Source organism: Mastomys coucha, unplaced genomic scaffold, assembly GCF_008632895.1.
Source record: "Mastomys coucha isolate ucsf_1 unplaced genomic scaffold, UCSF_Mcou_1 pScaffold5, whole genome shotgun sequence".
NCBI lineage: Eukaryota > Metazoa > Chordata > Mammalia > Rodentia > Muridae > Mastomys > Mastomys coucha.
In genome coordinates, this window is record NW_022196911.1 from 112,641,814 (window position 1) to 112,664,379 (window position 22,566).

Genomic DNA, 22,566 nt, shown 5'->3' on the forward strand with positions numbered 1-22,566 from the left:
GGAGACTGGGCACCAAGATAATTCATTTATTAGAAGCATGGGGTGGGGAGGAACACTAGAGCTTCCCATGTTTGGGGACAGAGCCCAACACCACAAATGACTGTGTGCAGTGAGGTGGGTTCCCAGGAGGACCTGCTGCCTCGGATTCCGCGGCTCCAGGCAAGGCGGCGCGTTTATCCTCTCTCCCCGCCTGCAGTGCCCTCATCAACGCACACAGGAGCGAGGCAGGGTGGGGGAGGCTGCGCGGTAGCAGCGATAGCCTTCTAGCATGGCTGGGAGTAGTAGCAGACCACTGAGAGGATCTTTGCGGCAGCGCCCCATGGCCTCCTTGTAGCTCAGCCTCTCCTTGGTGATGGGGTCTGTCAGATCCTTCTCGTAGCCGGATTCATCTTGCAGGAGCTGGCCCAGGTCTTCGCTGATCATCCCGCAGAGCACAGCCTGAGGGACAGGGATGCGTCCCGTCTTCTTGGGGTCGATGAGGCCCCCGGTCAGGTGCTGCGCCAGCAGGTGGGGAAGCACGCTTTCCTGGGGCATCCAGCCCTTCTGGATGGCCTCACCCACTGACAGCCTCTTCCTGGTGACTGGGTCCTCGATGCCGGTGAAGGCCTTCTGAGCGTTGAGCAGCCGTTGAGTGGAGGTGTTCTCAATGAGTCCCCGCTCCACTGCCTTGTGTACGGAGTAGCGTTCTCGGCTGAGAAGGTCTACAATGCCTCCTGTGGCTGCCTGGGCCTCTAACAGCTTCTGCCCGGTGATGGGATCCAGCATGTTCTTGGCCACAGCTGCCTTGATGCTACACTTGTTGTCAGTGGTCGCATCGTAAATCCCAGCGATGGGGAAGCTATCTTCAGTGAGCCCAAGAGAGAGGGCTGGGGAGAAGAAGCCGGAACTCTGGGGGCCTGGGGAGCAGCCTGGAGACTTGGAGATGATGGAGCCAATGGAAAGTGAGGAACTCGGCTTGGTCTCCCCTGCCACAAGCAAGGCAAACTCGGAGATGGGGAGGTGGCCATCTTTGTACCTGTGGTACTCTTCTTTGGAGATGCGGCGGCAGCGGAGGGCGGCCTCAATGGAGTATTGCTTCCCGCTCTTGCGGTCCAAGAGCACAGACTCCTCCCCACAAGGGCTGGAGGTGGTGACTTCCTCCCAGTCACACTCCAGCTCCTGCAGCTGGAGGTACTGGCCTCTGTCGATGATTCCCCTCTTGTAGGCCTCGTAAGGAGACATGTCATTCCCAGTCTCCGGTTCCAAGATGCAGATCTTGGTGGAAAGGTTGGTCTCCCGTGTCTGGGTTTCCTGGTTGAGCTCCTCGCGGCTCACCTTGGTGTGCAGGTCCCTGAGGGTCCTCTCTTTCTCATAAATCTTGTCCTTTTCGTGGAGAATGGCAGCCTCGAGCTGTGTGACGGCCTGGCTCCGCTGGGCGGCCTTCTGGCGCTCGCTCTCCGTCTTCTGGCTAAGCAGCCTGCCCTCCTCCTGTAGCTGTCGGGCTTTCTGCTGTTTCTGCTGCTCCAGCTCTCGCAGCTGTCTCTGCAGCCGCCCACAGTCCTGGCTCGCCTGGTCCCGGGCCTTCTGGAGCTCAGTTTCCTCGCGGGACCAGGATCTCCTCAGAGCCTCGGCTCGGTCGATCCTCTCCTGCAAGCTCCGGACATCCTCCTCCCGGCCCTTGCGGGCTGCGCGCTCCCGGTTAAGGTTCTCCCACACTCGGGCCCTCTCGCCCTCCAGCACCGGGTCCTTCTCCACCCTGATCACTTCCTTGTATATGGTCTTCTCCTGTGACTTAGTTTTCTGAAGGAGGTCGACCTGAACCTGCAGGGTCTGGCACTCCCGGTGCAGCTCCATCACCCGGCTCTTCTCCTGATCCAGCTCTCCCCGCAGAGTTTCTGTAGACCTCTGCAGATCCGGGTCCTTCTCTAACTTGACTACCTCCTCCATGATGATCTTTTCCTGCAGGGCAGGAGGCCGCTTCTCCAGCTCCTGGATCTTCAGGGTCAGTTGCCGCAGCTCCCTCTCGGCGGCCAGCTTCTTGCTGCGGTCCTCCTCGAAGCTGAGCATGGCCTCCCCCTCCTCCACAATGGCGCCCAGCTGCCGCACCTCCAGCTCCAGCTGCCGCCGCCGCCCCACTTCCTCATCCAGGCTGCGGCTTAGCCTGTTGTGCTCCTCGCGCAGCTTCGGGTCCTTCTGGGTGACCACCACTTCCTGCACTACGATCTGCTCCTCGGGGCGCCTCCTCTCCAGCAGCAGATACTTGTTCTTCAGCTCATACACAGCGTCCTCGGTGGCTCGCCTCTTCTGGACAGCCTCCCGCACCTCCTGCCGGAGCCTCTCAGCCTCCTTCTCCAGCACCGGATCCTTCTCGTGCCGCACGACTTCTTTGCTCACCATCTTGGTCTCCACCTTGGACCTTTCCCGCTTCCACTCATCACGTTCACCCTGGAGCCGGATGAGCTGCTCCTGACAGCGCCCATTGGTATTGACCAGTTCATTGAGCTGAGCTTTGAGCCGGTCGATCTCCCGCAGGACCTCGGGGTTCTTCTCGTGCCTCACCACCTCCTGCGTCACTTCCTTATATTCCACCATGGGCTTCTGAGCCCGCAGGACCTCTAGCCCAGGCAGCAGCTTCTCCACCTCCTGCTCCACGCTGCTCTTCTTGCTGACCGTCTCCTGCAGCTGGGCCTGGAGCCTCAGGATCTCCTGCTCCGTCTCGGGGTGCACCTGGAAGATCTCGCTGACGCGCTCCTGCAGCTGCACCTTGGGCTTCTGCTTTTCCACCACCCTGTACTTGTCCTGCAGCTCCTGCAGTTCCCTGGCCAACGTGACATTGTTCTTCTTCTCCTCCTCCAGGAGGTTTCTCAGCCTGGAAGCTTCCTTGAGAAGGCCGGGGTCCTGCTCCACCCTCTTCACCTCCTTCACAATGACCTTGGGCTCCACCGAGCTGATCGCCTGCTCCAGGTCTTTGATGCGAGCCTGTATCTTGGCAACGGCCTCCTTCGCCCCCTTCCTCCGTGCGGCATCTTCCTCGATCTGTAGCCTTAGAGTCTGTGCGGCCTTAACCATTTCCAGATCCTTCTCGACCTTAACCACCTCCTTCACCACGACCTTCTCCTTCACGTTCATCTCCTTCTGCTCCAGGGCCAGCAGCTCATCCTTCAGTTCTTCCAGCCTGGCCAAGAGGACGACGTTCTCCCCACGCAGCCTTTCCATCTCATTGTGGAGCTGGGTAACCTGGCTGTCCAGGCCAGGGTCCCTCTCAATATGGGTGACCTCTTTGGTCAGCAGGTGAGGCTGCATGGTCTTCCTCTTGCCCTCCAAGTGGACCACCTTTTGGGCCACCACCTCCAGCTCGGCCTGTAGGCGGGCCCGCCTCTTGCCCTCTTCCTCCACCTGGGATGATGCCTGAGACACATTCCTCTCCAGCTGGGGGTCCCGGTAGAATTCCACCACTTCCTTCTCCTCCAGCCGCGCCACAGGCTGCTGGGTCCTCAGCTGCAGCAGCTGCTGCCTCTGCTCCTCCAGTTCATGCTGCACCTCAGCCACCCGCTTCCTCTCTTTCTCCAGCTGCGTCTTCAGGACCTCTGACTCCGTCCTTTCGTGTGCCAGACTCCCAGATCCCTGTCTTGCGATGTGGATGGCTTGGATGTCCTCATTAAGCTCCCTCTGTGGTGACCGGGAAAGAGAGAGAGAGAGAGAGAGACAGTCCTGGGTGAGCGGAGAAAAGATTGGAGCCCCATTTTTCTGCACCCCACCCCTGAGGTCAGAGACCCCACCCTGCTTTCTTAGACGTCCTAGTAGATCCTGGTCAATGGGGCTGAAGACTTGGGTTATGGGATAGAGGGTTCTGAACCGCTCACTCAGACACAAGGCAGGGGCCGCGCCTCCCCAGCCCCACTCCTGGTGATGACTCAGGAAGAGAAGAGCTGGCAAGCCACAGACAGGCACCATAAAGAGTTCCTGGCTTCTGCTCAACCCACAACGGAGACCTAGATGGCCTATTGCCTATGTGACTGGGTCTTAAGGCAGAGGACTACGGAGCATTTCTTGGCACTCTAAAGCTCTCTTGTCCCTGTCAGAGGACTGCTTATGGCTAAGTAAAGACTGGAGGGCGCCTCCAGAGCCTGCCTGGAACAGGCACAGCCTGTATGAACTTCTGGAGAAATCTTCATGCCCAGTCCTGTCCAGAGGCTAAGGCTGCAGGGAGGAAGGTGACATCCAGCCAGGCCCACCCCAGACCAGGTTGTCTGCTGTGATCACAGGTGGGTACCATCTCTTTACCTTCTTCAGCATCTTTTTAGCAAACTCGAGCTGGTACAGCTGCTGTCGTTCCACAGCGGCAACCTCGGTGTAAGCCTTAGCAAGGTTCTTCTCCTGGGGAGCAAAGCAGGGAGAGGAACAACAGAGTCAGCTCCAGCCAGAGGAGCTGTAGAGCTGGTGCCAAGAGATGCTAAACCCTGCCGGGACCAGCCTCACCTGAGCCTGGATGCTCTCCTGCAAGGAAATCACCCTGAGTCTCTTAGGGGCGGACACTGCCAAGGCTGGTTCTAAGGAGCAGCGGTAGGTATCTGCTTGCAGCTCATAGTCCTGAACAGGAGGGAAAGTCACTTACAGAGACTGGACATGGGGGATCGGGGGCTGGAAGAGGGAAGGAGGCTGGTGGGATAACGGAGAAGCCGAAGTAAAAGTGCTCACCCGGAGGGCCTCCTGCAGGTCCCGGGTGAGGCGAGACACTGTGGCCTGGTCCTGCTCACGCCCCAGGATTTCTTGTATCAGCCTCTGCCAAGGAGGAGGCAAGCGTCACGGGGGCTGGGAGAGCTCCTTTCCTTCCAGCTGGTATCCCCCCCACAATTAGCCAGCACACACAGGCAACAAGAACTCAGGGATGCCTCCCTTCTCTTGGATGTTCTTGTCTGATGGCCCTAGAGTTCTGTCTTGGCCCAGTGGCTCTTACACTGTAGCTCTAGTGTCATTAGGCCACAGATCTGCTGGATCCAACTGCCCAGTGAGCCCTGTAGCCCTGGGGCACCATTTGAGAAGGAAAATCTTGGACAAGCTTCCGAGGACCAGCCTCTGGAAACCACTGTCATCCAGTCGTTCTGAACCCTGGGTATACATTTTGATTCACCTAGAATCTAAAAGGAGGAGGAGGAGGAAAAGGAGGAAGAAGAGGAAGAGAAGAAAGAGAAAGAGAAAGAAGAGAGAAAGAGAGAGAGAGAGAGAGAAAGAGAGAGAGAGAGGGAGAGAGAGAGAGAGAGGGAGGGAGGGAGGGAGAGAGAGAGAGAGAGAGAGAGAGAGAGAGAGAGAGAGAGAAAATAAGACAGACAGGCAGTAGTGATGTAGAGGCAGTCAGATCTCTATGAGTTTGAGCCCACCCTAGTCTACAGAGTGAGAGATAGCCAGGGCTACACAGAGAAACCTGTATCAGAAAGAGAGAGAGAGAGTGAGAGAGGGAGAGACAGAGTGACAGAGAGAGACAGAGAGAACACAAAAGAAGAAAGGTACCAAATGCTCTGAGAAGTCCAGCTTCATTTTTCTGGGAAGGGCCCCGCCCCCGCCCCCGCCCCCTTGACCTTGAACTTCTGTCCTGGCTCCTCAGAGGCCTCCAGACAACTTTCAGTCTGAGGGTGACCCTCTTCCCCCAGGACTCCCAATGCTGTAATGTCAAGTCCAGATTCCGTCCTGTGCTTAGAAGAACCTGCACGGTCTGTCCCTGTCTCCCAGGGACCAGAGTCCTTTGAGGGGACATTTCTCATCTACCTGACTCTGGGGCTTTTTTCTCAGAGGTCACTTGCCCTCACTCCCACATGTGTCCACCAGGGGGTGGTCACACCAAGCTAGTGGCTGGCCCATCTCTAAAAGCAGCAGGGATGGACTTGCCCAACAGGTGGAGTGTCTGAGGATGTGCCTCTGTGCCCTCCACGCCTGCTTTCTCCCCTCTGTGCCCTCCACGCCTGCTTCCTCCCCTCTGTGCCCTCCACGCCTGCTTTCTCCCCTCTGTGCCCTCCACACCTGCTTTCTCCCCTTCGGCCTTAACAAGGATAAAGAGAATCCCACCAGGGGAAAGCACTGTTGAGGACACTATGGAGGGGCAAGGGCCAGCTACCACCGCTTCCTGATCTGACCTATGAAGCCTCTTGCTTTTGGGCCTCGACCTCATGAAAACAGGCAGCTGACCCTGCTGGGGGGTGGCTGGAAAGAAACAGGTAGCTGGAGGCCCCAGCCCTAGGCCAGGCCCTGACTCAGGTAATGTCCACCCCCATAGCGCTGGCCCCTCACCTTCTGTGCTTGAAGCTTGTAGCCAATCTGGCTTGGCCCGTCGCTGGGCTGCACCTGGTGGTGGGGCAGCTGCTCCAGCCAAGAGCTCAGGTTGTCCCTGCAGTTCTTGAGCTGCTGATGAGTAAGGCTGGCATCCTGCAGTATCTTCTCCCTGCCAGAGGACAAGGTCCCATACAGGCATGAGAAGTGACCTCCAGGGATGGGCTCAGGGTGCACAGAGGAGGCTGCCCTGAGCGTCAGACAGACCATGTGGGTAACGGAGATTGTGTCTCAGAGACAGTGAACGGTGCCTGCCTGGCACTCATAAGGGAGGGAATTAAGTATAGGGGTTAAGTCACTAGCCCATTGGCATCAGTGTCCATTGGCATCAGTGCCCATTGGCATCAGTGCCTGGGCACCCTTTCTTTCCTTCTACTTACCTCAAATCCAGCTGGTCCCCCACAGCGTGGTAACGGTCAGTGAGGGCACGCACCTGGCGCTGCTGGCGCGGCAGGTCTTGGCAGAACTCTTGGAAATTGTTCTGCAGCGCACCGCACGCATGCTCAGTGGCCTTCAGCTGGCGGTGTAGCCCCAGCACGCAGGCCTGTTGCTGGAGGAGCTCTTTCCGCTGGCGCTGTGGAAAAGGGAGAACAGGATGGAGCGTGCTCCAAGCTCCTTGGGAGACTCAGGCCACTCCTTACTTTCCCTCCTCTCAGGAACCCTACCTGCAGCTCGCTGACCCTCTCCTGCAGTGCCCCAGAGCCTTCAGGGATGGGGCCCTCCTGGGCCAGGGCGGCTTCAAAGCCATGGATGACCCTGTCTGCCTCTTGGATCTGCTTTTCCAGGCCCAGAGCGGCCTTGGCTCTGCGGTGAGGAAGCAAGTCAGCCAGCTCAACCCCATACCCCGATGATGCCCTTCAGACGGGCTCTCCCGAGCACTCACTTCTCCTCGAAGAGGTGGCACAGGCCGTGCACATCATTGTATCTGTTCTTGACATTGTTGAGGATCACAGGCAGCTGCAAGGCAGCGGAGCCTGCAGGTTTAGTAGACAGAAACGCCTCACACTCCTGCTGGGTTGCCTCCTTCTCGGCTGCCAGGCTCTGAAGGCGCTGTGCTGTGCCCTGGGTCAGGGGGAGAGCAGGCAGAGCACACCGTCAGGGATTTCTGGGTCACCTAACCCTATGCCTGTGAAGGCGTGGTCGTAGGGGTCAGGCCTGCCTCTTCTTGTCCCCATGGGGATAGCCTAGGGCAGGACCACCTTTCTCAGCCCCCACCCACACCCCTAGCCTCTTCATCCACTGACTGGATTGGAGGGTAAAATGAGATCCTGTATATCAGGTCCTCAGCAACAAGAACCAGGCACACTGTGGCCTGGGGTTGCTGTCAGCCAGTGTCCTGGTCATTGTCAGCTCCGTACCCTGCTGTTGTTTCAGGCTAAGCAGGCAGAACCCTGGCTCAGTTCACTTAGGGCAGCTGCCTTCCGTCTCTCATCACAATTACCTCACTGTTTTGGTGTGGCAGGGTCAGCCATCAGCCTCCAGCATCCTATACCCACCCACGCCTTCCCTTCCACCAGGGTCCTATCTGTGAGATCTTCCAATGAGCGAGCACCCAGCTTCCTCCCACTATGCCCGTTGGAGCATCCTCATGCAGACCCTGACTTCACATCCCCCGCCCCCCGCCCTTGGGAAGCCTCTTCCCTCCCTCCTGGCCAGGCTGGGAGCTGCCCCCCACCCCCTGTTTTTACTGCATGGCAGACAGACCAGAACAGGTTAGACAACAATGTAAATGAACATGGTTCACATTTTTAAAAATCCAAACACTGATGGTATGCTCTATTTGAACAGAAACCGGTTTGGAAGGCACACCAGAGTGCTTGGGCACCTTCAGGGTTCATGTGTCGGAGAACATGGCCATCACCGGCTGCCAAGGCAGTATTTGCATCCCTCCGGGTAGGCTTTTCTTACATCACTTAGAATTCTCCCCCTATGGGATAGCCCCCGCTCCCTTGCTGTTTCCACAATTCTCATGAGAAAAACGTCCATAAGTCGGGGGGTCCCTACTCTAGGCCAGGCTTTGTCACACTTCACCTCCTGGGTGCCCCAAGGATGCAGGTACCACCCCAGAGGTAAGAAAACCAATTCAGAGTATTGACTTGTCCACGGTGACAGAGCCTGTCGGTGGAAGAACCAGGATGGGAGCCCTATTTTCTGAGCCCATAGCCTCAGGAGTGTGTACACCCTCAGGGCAGGGCCCTTTCCTGCTCTCAAGGCCGCTCACTTACCTCACAGCTGTGGATTCGGTCCTCGAGGTCCTTCAGCGGAGAAGACTGGTTCAGTGGGCTCCGGGCCCAGCTCAGCACCTGCCTCTCTATCTGTCCCAGATCCCCATCCAGCTGGGTCATCTGTGACAGGAGCTTCTGAGCCTGTGGGTCAGCTGGGGCTGAGCCTGCCGGAGCTGGGGACATAAGTGTTAGTGAGTATCCAGGCCGACCTTACGTCGGCCTGAGATAGGCCCTTCCTGGGTGCCTGCAGGACCTGGAAGATGGGCAGGGCCTAATTTAGGGAAGAATAGCCTAGTCGTAGAGATGGAATACCTCCTATCCGGCATGACCCACCCATCAGTGCCCTCCCTGACCATCCTCTGGTACCCTTCTGGCCAGGCTGTAAGTGATCTACAACAGCAGCCTTCAGGCGGCTCTTCTCTGTAGACAGCTTCTGTTTCAGGGTCTGCAGCTCTGTAGCCAGCCTGGAGAGGACGAGAGGAGGGTGTCTGTCTGTCTGTCTGTCTGCCTATCCAGCCCTAGCACCCATCGCCTCAAAGGAAAGCGTTGGCCCTGGTGCATGTGGGCATTCTGGGGTGAGCCACCTGGAGGCTTTGGCTACGGCTTCAGGGTCTGGTGCTGGGATGCAGAGGCAGGCAGCTGGGGCACTCTTGGTCTCTCCTCCAGGGCCTTGAACCACCCACGTGTATGGGTCAGCATTATCCTTGAGTGTGTACTGCTCTCCCCGAAGCAGCTGCACCTGAGGATGGAGAGGGGCTCATGTGGGATGGAGGGTTGGGACTGGAGAGGTGGCTAGGGTCAAGATGGGTGGAGACAGCAGGCTGGGGAGGAGGTGGGAGGGGCTGGGGTAAAGATAAGGACAGATCAGAGGTGGGGTGTGTGTGAGAGGGATGGGGCTGCATCAGGGAAGGAGTGAGAAGAGGGAAGGTCTGGAGGGGTGACCGATGAGACTGAAGCCGTGTGGGGAGGTGGGGGACAGAGGCTGGGGCGGGCGAGGAGGGCGGGTGGAGATGAGACTGAAGCCTTGTGGGGAGGTGGGGGACAGAGGCTGGGACGGGCGAGGAGGGCGAGTGGAGCTCGTACTTCTCCTGAGTCCCAGTCACAGATGCTGTCCACGTGCAGGGGCTGCCTGACTGGGTTCCTGCGCTGTGGCAGTGGGGCCACCTCCTGGCTTCGCTGCTGCAGCTCCCCGACAGCCCTCTCTGCTATGGCCAATTGCTTCTCCTCTGCCTGTTGGGAACCCAGGCAACAGGAGCTCAGGCCAGGGTGCAGTAGAAGCCACCTGCCTCCCTCCTTTCTATGTCCCAAGAGGAGTATGGCCTTTGTCAGGGGAAAAGCTACTTCAGACCATCTGTGAATGGATGGAGGGATTGAGGGTACAGATGCTGGCTAGAACCACACGGGAAGAAGCTGAGGGGACCTCAGAGTTGGGCCAGGCTTCTCCTGGGGACCTCTTTTCTAGAGGGAAAGCGCCAACCCAGGGGCAGGATGCAGATGGCCCAGTGGGACTCTCACCTCTAGCTTTCGCAGGAGTTCTGTGGGGGAGCTGGAGGAGTCCCCATCGCCAGAGCCAAACTTGGTGTCCAGGTTGGAGCTGAGCTTTTCCAGGGTCTGACTGACCGATTCTGCCTCTTCCTGGAACTAAGGTCACTGGGTGGTCAAGGGCAGAGCCAGGGAGCAACCTACTAACCCACTGACCCTGCAAAATAGCTGCACATGGACCAGGCTAAAGCCATACTAGGATAAACTTCAAGTCAGGCTAAGCCCAGGCCAACTACACTCAAACAAAAAACAAAACAAACAAACAACAAAAAACAAAAGAGGAAAAAAAAAACCAGATTAAATCTCAACCAGCTAAGCAAAGACTAGCTACATCTACCCAGACCATGGGACCTTTTTTGTTTGTTTGTTGTTTGTTTTTCTCGAGACAGGGTTTCTCTGTGTAGCCCTGGCTGTCCTGGAACTCACTCTGTAGACCAGGCTGGCCTCAAACTAAGAAATCTGCCTGCCTCTGCCTCTGCCTCTGCCTCCCAATTGCTGGGATTAAAGGTGTGTGCCACCACTGCCTGGCTCCGTGGGACCTTTTTAAAAGGGGATGTCCACACATGGGACATTTTTGGTTCACTGAAAATAGCTGTTAGTGTCACAATGCACTGGCTTTTGTACTTAAGGGTCTGGTGCATGGCAGGCGAATGTTTAGTACTGAGCTCCCCCCCTAGTTACTTTATCTTCTGTTTTTGCAATAGGGCTTCATTAAGTAGCACAGGCTAGCCTCAAGCCTGCCATTCTGCTTTCTGCTCCCCAAGTGCTAGGCTATATGTAGACCCTCCAGCCATGGTTCCCACACTAGACCCCATCTGTTATGTTTTTTATTATTAATTTTTTTTTTTTGAGACAGGGGTCTTGCTATATAGTCTTGGTTGGCCTTGAATTTGCTGGGTAGACCAGGCTGTCCTGGAATTCATAGAGATCTGCCCGCTTCTGGCCTCCCAGGCACCCACACTCGTATGACATATTCACACACAGACATATACATGTGCACATAGCTTAAAATAAAATAATTTTAAAAAGGAAAAAAAAAGGAAAAATAACTCAGGGGCAGGAGATACAACTTAGTTTGTAGGGTTTATAGAGAGGCCCTGGGTTCAAGTCCCAGCACCACATTAAAAGGTGTGGTGGTGCAAGCCTTAAGAGCATCACTTAGGAGGGTCGGAAGTTCGTGCCATCCTCAGCTATATCATGAGTTTGAGGTCGCCTGAGTTACATGAGACTCTGTTTCAAAATAATTAAGTTTAAAAATTAGAAAAATAAACTCACTTGCAATAGCCCTGCTGAAAAAGTCATTCTTGATACTATACCCGCAGAGGGACTTAGGCATAATGCCCCAGCTCTGTCCTTGAACCCCCACCACCACCCAACTCCTCTGCAGCCACCACCCTGGGTCCCCAGCCACAGGCTCACCCTACGGTAATCCTCCACACGTTGCAGCTGGCTCTCCTGACAGATGCAAAGGTTTAGGAAGTTCTGCCACTCCATCTTGAGGGCCTCCTGGTGGACCTGGAGCACAGCAGGTGAGCACTGAAATCTTGCCACACCCACCAGCCCCTTATTCTGTTTGGGGAGCAGAGGGTAAGGGGGTGGGGGATGGGTGGGCAGGACCTCCACACCTGGATGGGCCCGATGGCCGGGTGCCCTAGCTCCACCATGCGCTCTGCGTCATCTTCCAGCTGGTTTATGCTCTGCTCCTGGGCCAGCAGCTCATGCAGCTTGAAGTGCTAAGATGGTTGAAGCAGAGACAGCCATGAGCAGGAAGATGGCCCCAGACACCCCTCGCTGCCCCAGTCTGTCCCCACAGACCTCATACTCTCGCCTCACGCCGGCGGGGTCAGGCATGAGGTCACTCCAATCCTGCTGCAGGATGCGGCCTTGTTGATCTGCCAGGGCGCTAAGCTGCTTCGTACAGCCTTGCAGGTGTGTGTACAAGCTCCCCAGACTCTGTCGGCGCCATGAGGCCGCCTTCTGTGCTCAGGAGAGAAGGAGGTGGCCTTCAGCAACAGTAACCCCAGGGAAGGAAGGGTTGAGGCAAAGCGCTCCCACCAACAGTAGCCCCAGCTCACCAGTAGGTCACGATATTGGTTCCTGATGGTGTTTGCATCCTGCCTCAACCATAGAGAGAAGCAGGGTTTAGTGTGATGGCTCCCCAAATATAGGCTGACCCCCACCAACATCACTCCCCCCTTTTTTTCTTTCTCCCCCTCCCTTTCTCCTTTTTGCCCCACCCTGCTCATTCCTGCCCCCACATCACTCCCTTTTAACTCTCCCTTTAAGGCCAGAATATCTGGCCTGACTGTGATGGGAGGAAGGGGGATCCACCCCAGGCTGTACAGGGATGTACCCACCGGTCCCACCAGCGTCCGCAGCTGCTGCCCATAAGCCTCGATTTCTCTCTGCAGGATGTTGTGCTCAGCCACCTGCTGTTCCAGCTCTGCCATCCCAGGCCCGTACTGGCCCTCACGGACCAGCTTCTGCAGAAGAGCCAGGTCCTCAGTCCTACCAGGAAGGTCTGTGGCCTATAGCCCAGAGGACCCTCCCCACCTCACCCTCACAGCCACCTGTGCCTTCCCCACAGCAGACAGGAGGGCAGAGTCAGTCACAGAGGCAGAGAGTGGACAGGCCGGGTAAGCAGCCTGGGTAGATGGCAGCTGTTCCCCATAGTGGGGACATGACTGTTCTCATATCACTGGTTCTCAGGCTTCAGGCCTCACACTACACTCTTGTGTTACCCGTAGCCCAAGCCTCAGTAACTACGGGCTGGACGCGTCCAGCCGGACCCAGGACCTACCCTTCCCCACGATGCATCAAATACAACTGCTCAGTGTCCTGTGACTTGGTATGTCCCCTGTCCATCCTCCCCCAGTGTCCCCAGTGGGAGCCTTTGGCTTCCCAGGGAGGTCCCCAACTCGCCACTATGACCCAGCTAAGTCCTTCCACCCCTCAGTGCCTTCTGCAGGAAGCCCCCCTCAGTGAACCCCCAGGTTAAAAGTTAAAGCTCCAGTAGACACCATCCCGTCTTGCACCCCGTGTGCCTCTGAGCCCCTTGAGAACGTGTCCATGTATGGCTGCCCCTGACCTGTTTCTCCTCCAACACACGCGCCCAGTCGACCCTGGGCCCCACATCCGGCGGCAGCACCATCTTCTCATACAGAGCACGGTACTCCGAGCACTCCTGGGTCACCCGCTCGTGCAGCTGCTTGATGCTACCAAGGAGGAGCCGAGTCGTCAGGTCAGAGCTGGCCTGGCTTCTCCGGGGATCCCCACACCTCCACTGTGAGACCAGCTCACTCACTCTTTCTCAATCTCCTCAGCCTGTGGGTGCTTGAGCCGCCGAGCCTTGTCCACGTCCAGGAAGAGATCTTTGAGGAGTACCTCCGCTTGCTTCAGGCTGTGGCCAGTCTCCTGCTGGTGTTGTAAAGCCTGGTTCTGCTCGCCATTCTGCCGATCCTGGTGAGACATGACCCTCATGCAGGGCTCAACGGCTCACAACTTCCCCAATGTTCTTGCTCCCTTGCCCCTGCTGGACTGGCCCCTCCCCACCAGGCCCTGGGACTGGTTGTACCAGCCCACCTTGGGGGTCACCAAGCAGAAGGCTAGGGCATCCATATGGTAGGTGGCAAGGACACCTAGGTCAGAAAGCAAAATGGCCCTCTATTTGACTCCCAAAGCAGGGAGCAGGGTGCAGAAGGGAAGCCCTCCCTTAAGCTGTGGACAGGTGAGGACTAGGCTGTCTATCTCTCTTCACAGGAGACCCTCTGGGGACTCTCTGGCATTGACTCTGTGTCTCCACGCCCCTCCACGCCTGCCCTGACAGAGCCCTTACCTGCTGCAGCTTCTTTTGAGTCTCCAAAATGTTCCTTTCCACCTGGTCAGCGTTCGCTTGCATGCGGGAGATGAGCAGAGCCAGTTCTTGGGTTGCAGCCCTGGTAGATTGTCGGGGCAGAGGACAGTTATGGAAAAGCCTCTGTCACACACCCCTATCCCCCACCCAGCCATGGAGGGAGGACCCACCCCACCCACCCCACCCCCAGCCTTCTACAGGGAAGAGTCTGTGGTCTGAGCCCTGGTAGGCTCAGCCTTAGACAGAGGATGAGGATACTGTCCCCTGTAGAGGGTTTAGAAAGTGAGAGTCTCGGGCTGTGTGTGGCTACAAAGCATGTACACTTCAGGTACTCCAAGACCTGCCCACCCGCTTCCTGGGGTGGTGGCAGGTGGCCCAGAGAGAGGAAATTACCCAGGCCTGTCCGGCTTCAGGAGAGGTAAACTGTGCTGACTGCGGGCAAAGGGTAGAAGCAAATCCCCAGCCCCAACCTCTCCCCACCGCCTGCCTCGTCCACTTCCACCACTCTTCTTGCCCAGGGGGCTTCAGCCGTAAGGTGATTTTAGTGACTCCCTGCAGGAACCAGGCAGGGAGAGGCCAAGAGATGGTTGGGTTACCCCGATATCCTCCTGCTGCTTTAGGGACTTGAGAGCTTGGCCTCCAACTCACTTTGCTCTGAGTCCCTGAGGAAGCCCGTGGCTCAGCCCCCCAAGCTTCTTGCCCATGTAGCTTTCAGAGTTCCTACTGTGTGCTTGAGCTCTGGGGGTGGGAATCAGGCAGATCTGAATATGCATCCTAGTGAGCACAACACCCTACAGGAAGGAGTCAGACCCCAGGCCACAGGGAAGCCACAGAGTCAGACCCTAGGCCACAAGGAAGCACTAGCTGGGCCGCACCTGGACCCTTGAAAGGGAGTGCCAGTGAAGAGAACTGTCCAACAGACGGCTGTGGCCAAGAGGGGTTGGTCCTCAGTACATAGCCAAGACTGGCTCCGTCATCCTGCCTCTTCCTTCTAAGGCATTGAGTCCATAGGCATATGCTACAACATATTCCTAGGGATTCACTTATTTTATATATATATATATATATATATATATATATATATATATATATATATTTACCTTAAAAAGACAAACAACAGTAGGGTGGTGGTGGCGCACGCCTTTAATCCTAGCACCCGGGAGGCAGAGGCAGGAGCATCTCTGTGAGTTGGAGGCTAGTCTGGTCTACAGAGTGAGTTCTAGGACAGCCAGGGCTACACAGAGAAACCCTGTCTCAAACAAATAAGCAAAATAAAAAATAACCTACCCAAACCTCCCACAAACAACAAGAACCCACAACAACCAAGTCTTATTCTATAGCCCAGGCTGGCCTGAAACATACTGTGTTGCCCAGGCTGGACTACCAAGTTCTGGAATTACTGGTGTGAGCCACCATGCCAGGCTAAATGGGGTTTTATTATCTTCAGCACAGGCTTAGTTCTACTCTTATGAGACAGGATCTCACTATGTACCCCTGGCTAGCTCAAACTCACTATATAGGCTAGGCTAGCCTCAAATTCATAGAGATTGTCTGCCTGAACCTTGAGTGCTAGGATTTAAGTTGGCATGTGCCACCACACCTGGCCCTGAGCACAGAGCTCTCCTGGGTACTTGAAGAATTAAGCCATAGGAAGCACCCAGCTCAGGTCCTCGCACCCAGGACATATTATTTTATTTTTATGTGTACAGATGTTTTGCCTACATGTGTATCTCTGTATCATGTGTATGCCTGATGCCAGTGGAGACCAGACGAGGATTCCCTGGACCTGAAGTTACAGTTGTGAATGGAGAAGCTGGGAATTGAACCGAGGTCCTCTGGAATAGCCAGTGCTCTTAACCACTGAGCCATCTCTCCACCCCAAGTCTCACTGTATGGCCCTAGCTGGCCTAGCCTCCAACTCACAGATCCGCTAGTCTCTGCCTCTGGAGTGCTGAGATTAAAGGCAACATGTTACTTTTTATTGTACGGAAGTGAGCACCTTCAAGGGAGGGCCACCGGTGCTTTGCTTGCAGGGCATTCCCAGAGGCTAGGGCAGTCCGGGCATACCACAGGTGCTCAATAAAGAAGAGCTCGACGAGTTGACAACTCTGAAGGGAGCGAGGAGCCCTCAGCAGGAGGCATGAATGAAGCTACAGGAGTCAGGGACTGGAGGCCAGGAGGCTCCTGGGACTCCCTGGGCCTCCTGGCAGAGATGCTTCCGCTGGGAACTATGCACTCCACCCTGGGCTGGGCTCAGGGCCTCAGGGAGACAGGTCGCTCCAGTGAGAGTTTAAGTATTGCCTTTCCTGTTGGCCCAGATGCCCAGCCTCTGGGTTGGCACCCTGATCCCTGTCGAGGTAATGGGTACCTAGATCTCACGCAGTCTTTCATCTACACTCTTATCTTGACACCTCTGCACCCCGACACCTGACTCCAGGCAGGCTGTCACCTCCTAAAGAGGGCTTGGGGCCAGTGAGCGGAATGAACATGGTCAAGTCTCTGCAGAGAGCTATTGACCAGAGCCTGGTACCCCACCACCTCTCACCCCCATGAGAAAGGCCTCCTGACAGACAAGACCCAGGGTTGGAACCTGGGGGAAAGTGTTTTAGGTGGGATGTAGTCCAGCTCAGAAACCCCTCTCTTGAGCCTCTCTCACTTTTATCCACCCTGTACCCACACTTATCCAATCCAAGTGGACCATCAAGGTTGAGTGACTAACAGGGAGCCAGGTTCTGCTGTTCCCAGTCACTCTGTCCAGCAACCCTGAAAGGGTACCCTCCGCCTGTGTCCCCCACACCCCTCATCCTCAGGAGAATGTGGGTGGCACCAGGCTATCCATCCCTTGCTCAACCTGGGCCACAGGCAGGAGAGAGTTCACCCTTGGGCCCTTGGCCTCAGGGCACCAAATGCCAGAACTGGGCTCTGCCGCCAACAGGTAGTTGGAACATACCTGGGCCCTGCACCACCCTGATCCCAGCGCCACTACCCACGGCCCCGCTCACCGACTATGCTTGTTGGGGGAGCCCTTGGGGGACCCCTTGGCTGGGGATCCCTTAGGGGACCCCTTCCCCTGGGAGCCTTTGCTCAGCCCCTTGAACATGGTGGTGAAGCAGGTGCCGGCTCAGGCTGGGCTCTCCTGGGAGGAGGGCGGGAAGGCGACTGGCGTCTTCGCTGGCTACTAGCCGGGCTCTGGAGAGGTGGGGCGGCGGTCGGGGAAGGCAGTTTCTGGGAGGCTCCTCCCTGCAGGTGCGGTGTCTCTGCCAGGCCCGGCCCGCGCATGCCCCAGCGCCCGCCCCGACGTGCACAGCCAGCTCCTGCACAACCAGTCTGGGAGGAGAGGGCACGGCCCAGGGGCGGGGCGCCTGCGCGACTCCCACGAAGGCTTGGACTTGTTACACCCACATGCCCAGCTAGAGAGCCGCGATCACACCCAGGTGGGGAAGTGGCCAGGCTGGAGCAAGGCAAGACAGACTGACTCAAGCACATGTTCAGGCCCTGGCACAGCGGGTCCTAGAGCTGGGGTTAGCCAACCTCTAGGGCCTTTGCACAAAGGTCCACTATCAACCGGGCCCCCACCCATAGCTTGGCCTGCTGGGAGAGGTGGAGAGGTGGGGTCACCCTGGCCTTGCTCTGTCTCCCACGGAGCAGTTGGTAGATATTCACACCAGGCAGCTAACATTCATTTATTTTTTTTCCCCTTTACAACTTAAGACAGGCTCTTGCTGGTCTGGAGAGATGGCTCAGCGGTTAAGATCACTGGCTGTTCTTCCAGAGGTCATGAGTTCAAATCCCAGCAACCGCATGGTGGCTCACAACCGTCTGTAATGAGATCTGATGCCCTCTTCTGGTGTGTCTGAAGACAGCTACAGTGTGCTTATATACATTCAAAACAAAACAAAACAAAAAAAACCAGACTCTTGCTCTGTAGCCCAAGCTGGCGAGCAGCCCTCGCTCCTCAGCCTCCCAAGTGCTGTGATTACAGGTGCGAACCATCATAACTGCTTTAAAGTGTGGGTGCCACCCAGTTGGACCCTCAGATAGAAGATAGTTAGGCTGGCTTCTAAGAGGCCAGGCTACCCCAAGCACACCTGATCAGCCCTGTAGCGGAGCCTCAGCCGAGGTCACTGGGAAATCCACAAGTACCCTTTTGTTCCTCTGTTTGGTTTCTAGGTAGAAAAGCCACGGGTGGTCCTTGTGGCTTCGACCAAGTCAGACAGACTGTCTGATGATCACACTGACTTAAGCTTTAGTAGTGGCTTGTCTTTAGTGACATCTGACGCGCCAAGTCAACTATTTCTAGCAGGGCTCAAGAGCAATGGAAGAGGCCCAGGCGTCTTTTGGCTGCGTCTCACCAAGAAGCCACTGAGTATGGCCACCAGACTAGAAAGGAGATTCTGTTTTCATTTTTTAGTATTTCCGAGACAGGGTTTCTCTGTGTAGCCCTGGCTGTCCTAGAACTCACTCTGTAGACCAGTCTGGCCTCGAACTCAGAAGTCTGCCTGCCTCTGCCTCCCAAGTGCTGGGACTAAAGGCGTGCGCCACCACCTGACTAGGAGATTCCATTTTCAGCTCCTGAAAGAGGGTGCTAGTGGCAAGGGGGCTGAAGAAGGCCAAGGGAGGCTTTGACAGAGCATACAGCCACAGGAAACATGGTGGCCTATGATGTGCACTGCTCCAGGCACAAAATGATTAGTGAGATGTCATCAGGGGTACAAACCACTTAGCCTTCATCCCAGCCCTCCTCCATTTCAATCCCGGTGACAATTTCCTTCTAAACACTAATGTCACGCCTGCAATCAGCTCTTCTCCCAAGGGGCTATTTAAGTGACTGCATGGCCTAGAGGTTGGCACTAACTACCACCTTTCCCCCCAGCCCGTGTCCACACAGCTGTCTTCACCTTTGAGACAGGGCACTTCCCAGGAAGCCGTGGCTGTGGGAGGTGGGGTGGGGTAGTGGAAGGTGCTTAGACCTCCGCTGGTCAGAGCCACAGGGCTCCACTCCTCTTCAGAAGCCCTCCGGGCAGCGACCAGCACTGTGGGGGCTGAGCACAGCTCCCGGCTCAAGGGCTAATTGACTCACTACAAGAAAAAAACAAGAGCCGACTTCCTGGTGTGACTGTCCACTGTCAGATGAAATCAAATTTGCTTCCAGCTGAGGGCTGGCCAACTGCAGGCAGGAAGATTCCTAGCTCTGAAGGGAACCCACCCACCAGGGGCTTCCCACTCAGATGGCAGGACATCGGTCCCAGGAATAAATCGCAGGAGAAAGCTGTGCCTCTTTGTATCCCTGTCTCTATGGAGAGCTGCAAAGTTGCCCGTGGCAGCCATTCGCCTTGTTGTGGCTGCTCAGCATCTGCACATGCCTAAACCCAAGTGAGATGTATACTCCATGTACAAAAATGTACATTGGCTCTCAAAGGCTTTCCAAGAAAAGGACAAAATGTCACGCTCTTCCCCAACATTAATGATACATTGCAATATTTTAAATATATCGAGTTAAATATATTAATCCTCCCACCCCACCTTTTTTTTTTTTTTTTTTTTTTTTTTTTTTTTTTTTTTTTTTTTTTTTAATTTGGCTTTTACTATTGGGGATGAAGTGCAGTCAGGTACTTGTGAGGCCCTGGGTTTGATATCCAGAGCTGCATAAACCCAGTGTGGTGATACTTAACAATTCAAGACTGGATCAGTAGAGGCGGGAAGATCAATAGTTCAAGGCCATCGCTACCTATTTATTGAGTTTGAGTCCAGCTGGAGTTAAGGAGCCTCTGTCTTAAAAATAAATAACTAGGGGGCTGGAGAGGTGGCTCAGCAGTTAAGAGCACTGGCTGCTCTTACCAAGGACCCCGGTTCGATGCCTAGAACCCACGTGGTGGCGCACAGCCCTCTGGGACTCCGGTTCCAGGGGATCTGACGCCCCCGTTCGATGCCTAGAACCCACGTCGTGGCGCACAGCCCTCTGGGACTCCGGTTCCAGGGGATCTGACGCCCTCGTTCGATGCCTAGAACCCACGTGGTGGCTCACTGCCCTCTGGGACTCCGGTTCCAGGGGATCTGACGCCCTCGTTTGATGCCTAGAACCCACGTGGTGGCTCACTGCCCTCTGGGACTCCGGTTCCAGGGGATCTGACGCGCTCCTCCTCCCTGAGCCTTGTATGCCTAGCGTGCACAGGAAAGGATGTAGCAAAACACTCACATGGATTTTAAAGGATAAAATTTAAAATAAGTAGGCCTGTGGCTTCTAGCAAACTCGGTAATACAGGTGAGGCTTGGGTCCATAGCGCACATTGGATCTCTCTGAGAGGCAGGTGACCACATTTGCTATCCCAGCCCTTGAGAGAAGGATTAGGGGTTCAAGGTCATCCTCACCTATGTAACAACTTCAAAACCAGCTTGAACCCCATGAGACCATCACAAAAAAAAATTCTATGGCACAAGCCAGTAATGGTGATACCTTCTTATAATTCTACTATTTGGGAGGCAGAGGCAAGAGGATTGATGCAGAATTTGATGCCAAGACCCTGTCTAAAACAGAGAAGGAAACAAAACCAAACAAATAGAAACTTAGTAGCATAGCTCTGACCTAGCAGCTGAACAGAGAGGACCCCCCAGCGCCCGCCTACAGCCCCGTGGGACATGACTTCTGGTCCTCCCTGCCCCCTGCCCTGCTTTCTCCTCTGTGGATCCAGGCGTTAGAAATCAGCTGAGTGGTGCTGTCCTTCTGCGGCAGTGTGTTCAAGTCCCTAGTCTGCAACTTGGCTGAGGGGGGCAGCTCATGAGAAGCCACTGGGCCTGTGGGCTCTGAGGAAGTCTGAGCCGACTGAGAACCATAGAGCACAGCTAAGTACAAGAACAGCTAGGCCCCTGGGGGGCACTTGGCAAACATGCTAGGTCTCAAGCGCCCCTAGCTCAGGAGCCCCTTCAGCTGGCCTTGGCCCCTGGAAGCAGATGGTGCCAATTAACTCTCGTTTCCCTGGAAGCAGGAAATTGCCCTTGGTTTGCACAGAATCTGTCGCCTGACCCTTGGACAGCCTGAATGCCCTTCCTTTCCTTGTGCTCTCTGCCCAACGAAGCCATCCACCAACTGGGCCTAGGGAGGACAGCCAGGTGGGGGAGTTAGAGGGACCTCCTTCCTTCAGTCTGAGGAACAAGGTTGGGCCCCAGGAATCCGCATGGCTGCCTGGGGGAGGTTCTTTTGGCAGTGTGTCTATAAAATGGAATGCCAGAGGAATCAAACATGGCACAGCCCACCTGAGCCGGCAGCATAAGAAGTGTGTGGAGGGCAGGGCAAGGCGGATGCCGCTCTTCCTTTGGGGCCTTCTACACCAAGGGACTGGAAGCAGAGTTTCAAAACTAACCAGAGTTGCCAAGGCTCTAATCACAGCCTTCAGGAGAGGAACCCACGGTGGAAGAAATGACTCTTGAAAGTTGTCCTCTGACCTCCACACCCACACCACAGCATGTGAGCACCCCCCACCCCCAGTAAGACTAAATTAAATGTGTCATTTAAAATTGTTTTTTGTTTGTTTGTTTGGAACCTACATGAAACTAACATCCCCTCTGTAGAGATCTGCAGAGCCCTTCCTGGGCAGAGGATGGTAGGGAGAGGAAGTCAGGCAGGCACCCGCAATGGACTGGTGGGTTGCTGGCTTGCCCAGGAGTGTCCGGACCACAGCTTTCCCCAGGCTCTGCAGACCTCGGGCAGCCATCACGCAAGCGTGCCTGATGCTAAAGGAACAGCAGCTTAGATTTCCAATTGGTACTGTCAGGATGCAGGCAGCTTCCAATTTATTCTCTGAAGCTTTGGCGCATCGGTAAATTCTACAGCTAAATCTGCTTTCTATCTCCTTTGTAGCAACAACTGTCTTCAAAGAAGAAAACACCTAATAAATCAAGAGCAGCGCATCTCTTTGCTATCTTTGGGGATTTTCTTAGCCCTCTGCATGTTCAGGTGCAGGCAGCAAGGAGCTGCTCTGAATCCTGCCACCAACTAGCTTTTCTGTGTAATTAGGTGTGTATGGTCACAGCACGTTAGAGTGAGCAGGGCCCTTCTCTCCTGGACAGGGTGAAGCCAGCACCCCAGCTTTTAGGAAGCAGAGCTTCCTGTGGTCCAAGGCCACTGAGGGATGACGGTTGCTCGCTCATCATAAGCTGTCAGCTCAGTGCTCTGCTGAGACCCTTAGCTGCTCCAGGAAAGGGCGCAGGGGTTGAGAGCCTGGCAGTGTCCCACTGCAAGCAGGAGTTGCAAAGCTTCACTCTGAAATGAAGCACTGAGGGAGGGACATACATGAGGTGAGGGATGATGGGAAAAACACCCAGGAGTTACTAAAGCCCCTGCACCAATGTCCCTTGTCCCAGCGGAACCCTTGCTGCCTCTCAAAGTGTCCTATCAGGTAGAAAGGAAGCCAGTGAGTGTTAATAGAGGTGGATTCTCCCTGGAGTCCTCTCTCAATTCAGAGAGACAGAAGACAGACAGGGAATCCTTCCAGGAAGGGACATGAGTCACACAGAACAAGGCCCCTGAGCCTGAGTTCTGTGAGCTAACTAGAGAGAAGCCCTGTCCCCTACACACCGACACACACACACACACACTGACACACACATACCGACACACACACACACTGACACACACATACCGACACACAC

General features: G+C 55.6%; 1 protein-coding gene across 1 annotated transcript; it reads right to left on the reverse strand.

The window, feature by feature from the left end:
- Positions 1 to 11: 11 nt before the first annotated feature.
- On the reverse strand, positions 12 to 17,169 carry Evpl (envoplakin). The gene is made up of 22 exons (XM_031352578.1): positions 16,923 to 17,169; positions 13,903 to 14,002; positions 13,372 to 13,526; positions 13,156 to 13,282; positions 12,425 to 12,550; positions 12,143 to 12,181; positions 11,883 to 12,044; positions 11,693 to 11,800; positions 11,487 to 11,582; positions 10,041 to 10,166; positions 9,609 to 9,755; positions 9,110 to 9,264; positions 8,892 to 8,989; positions 8,526 to 8,698; positions 7,184 to 7,362; positions 6,966 to 7,104; positions 6,681 to 6,874; positions 6,262 to 6,412; positions 4,678 to 4,761; positions 4,459 to 4,569; positions 4,264 to 4,356; positions 12 to 3,648 (listed from the first exon to the last, which is right to left on the reverse strand). Exons 1-22 carry the CDS (start codon positions 17,018 to 17,020, stop codon positions 205 to 207), a joined length of 6,105 nt encoding a protein of 2,034 aa, XP_031208438.1. The 5' UTR covers positions 17,021 to 17,169; the 3' UTR covers positions 12 to 204.
- Between the last annotated feature and the right edge of the window lie 5,397 nt (positions 17,170 to 22,566).

What these genes read in the sequence shown, in the direction of transcription:
- Evpl (XM_031352578.1), bottom strand. Translation starts at nt 17,020, where the DNA reads ATGTTCAAGGGGCTGAGCAAAGGCTCCCAGGGGAAGGGGTCCCCTAAG. An exon ending in GTGACTGGGACTCAGGAGAA is followed by an intron (nt 9,265 to 9,608) that starts GTACGAGCTCCA and finishes CTCCATCCTCAG; the next exon opens with GTGCAGCTGCTTCGGGGAGA. An exon ending in AGGAGAGCATCCAGGCTCAG is followed by an intron (nt 4,357 to 4,458) that starts GTGAGGCTGGTC and finishes TTTGCTCCCCAG; the next exon opens with GAGAAGAACCTTGCTAAGGC.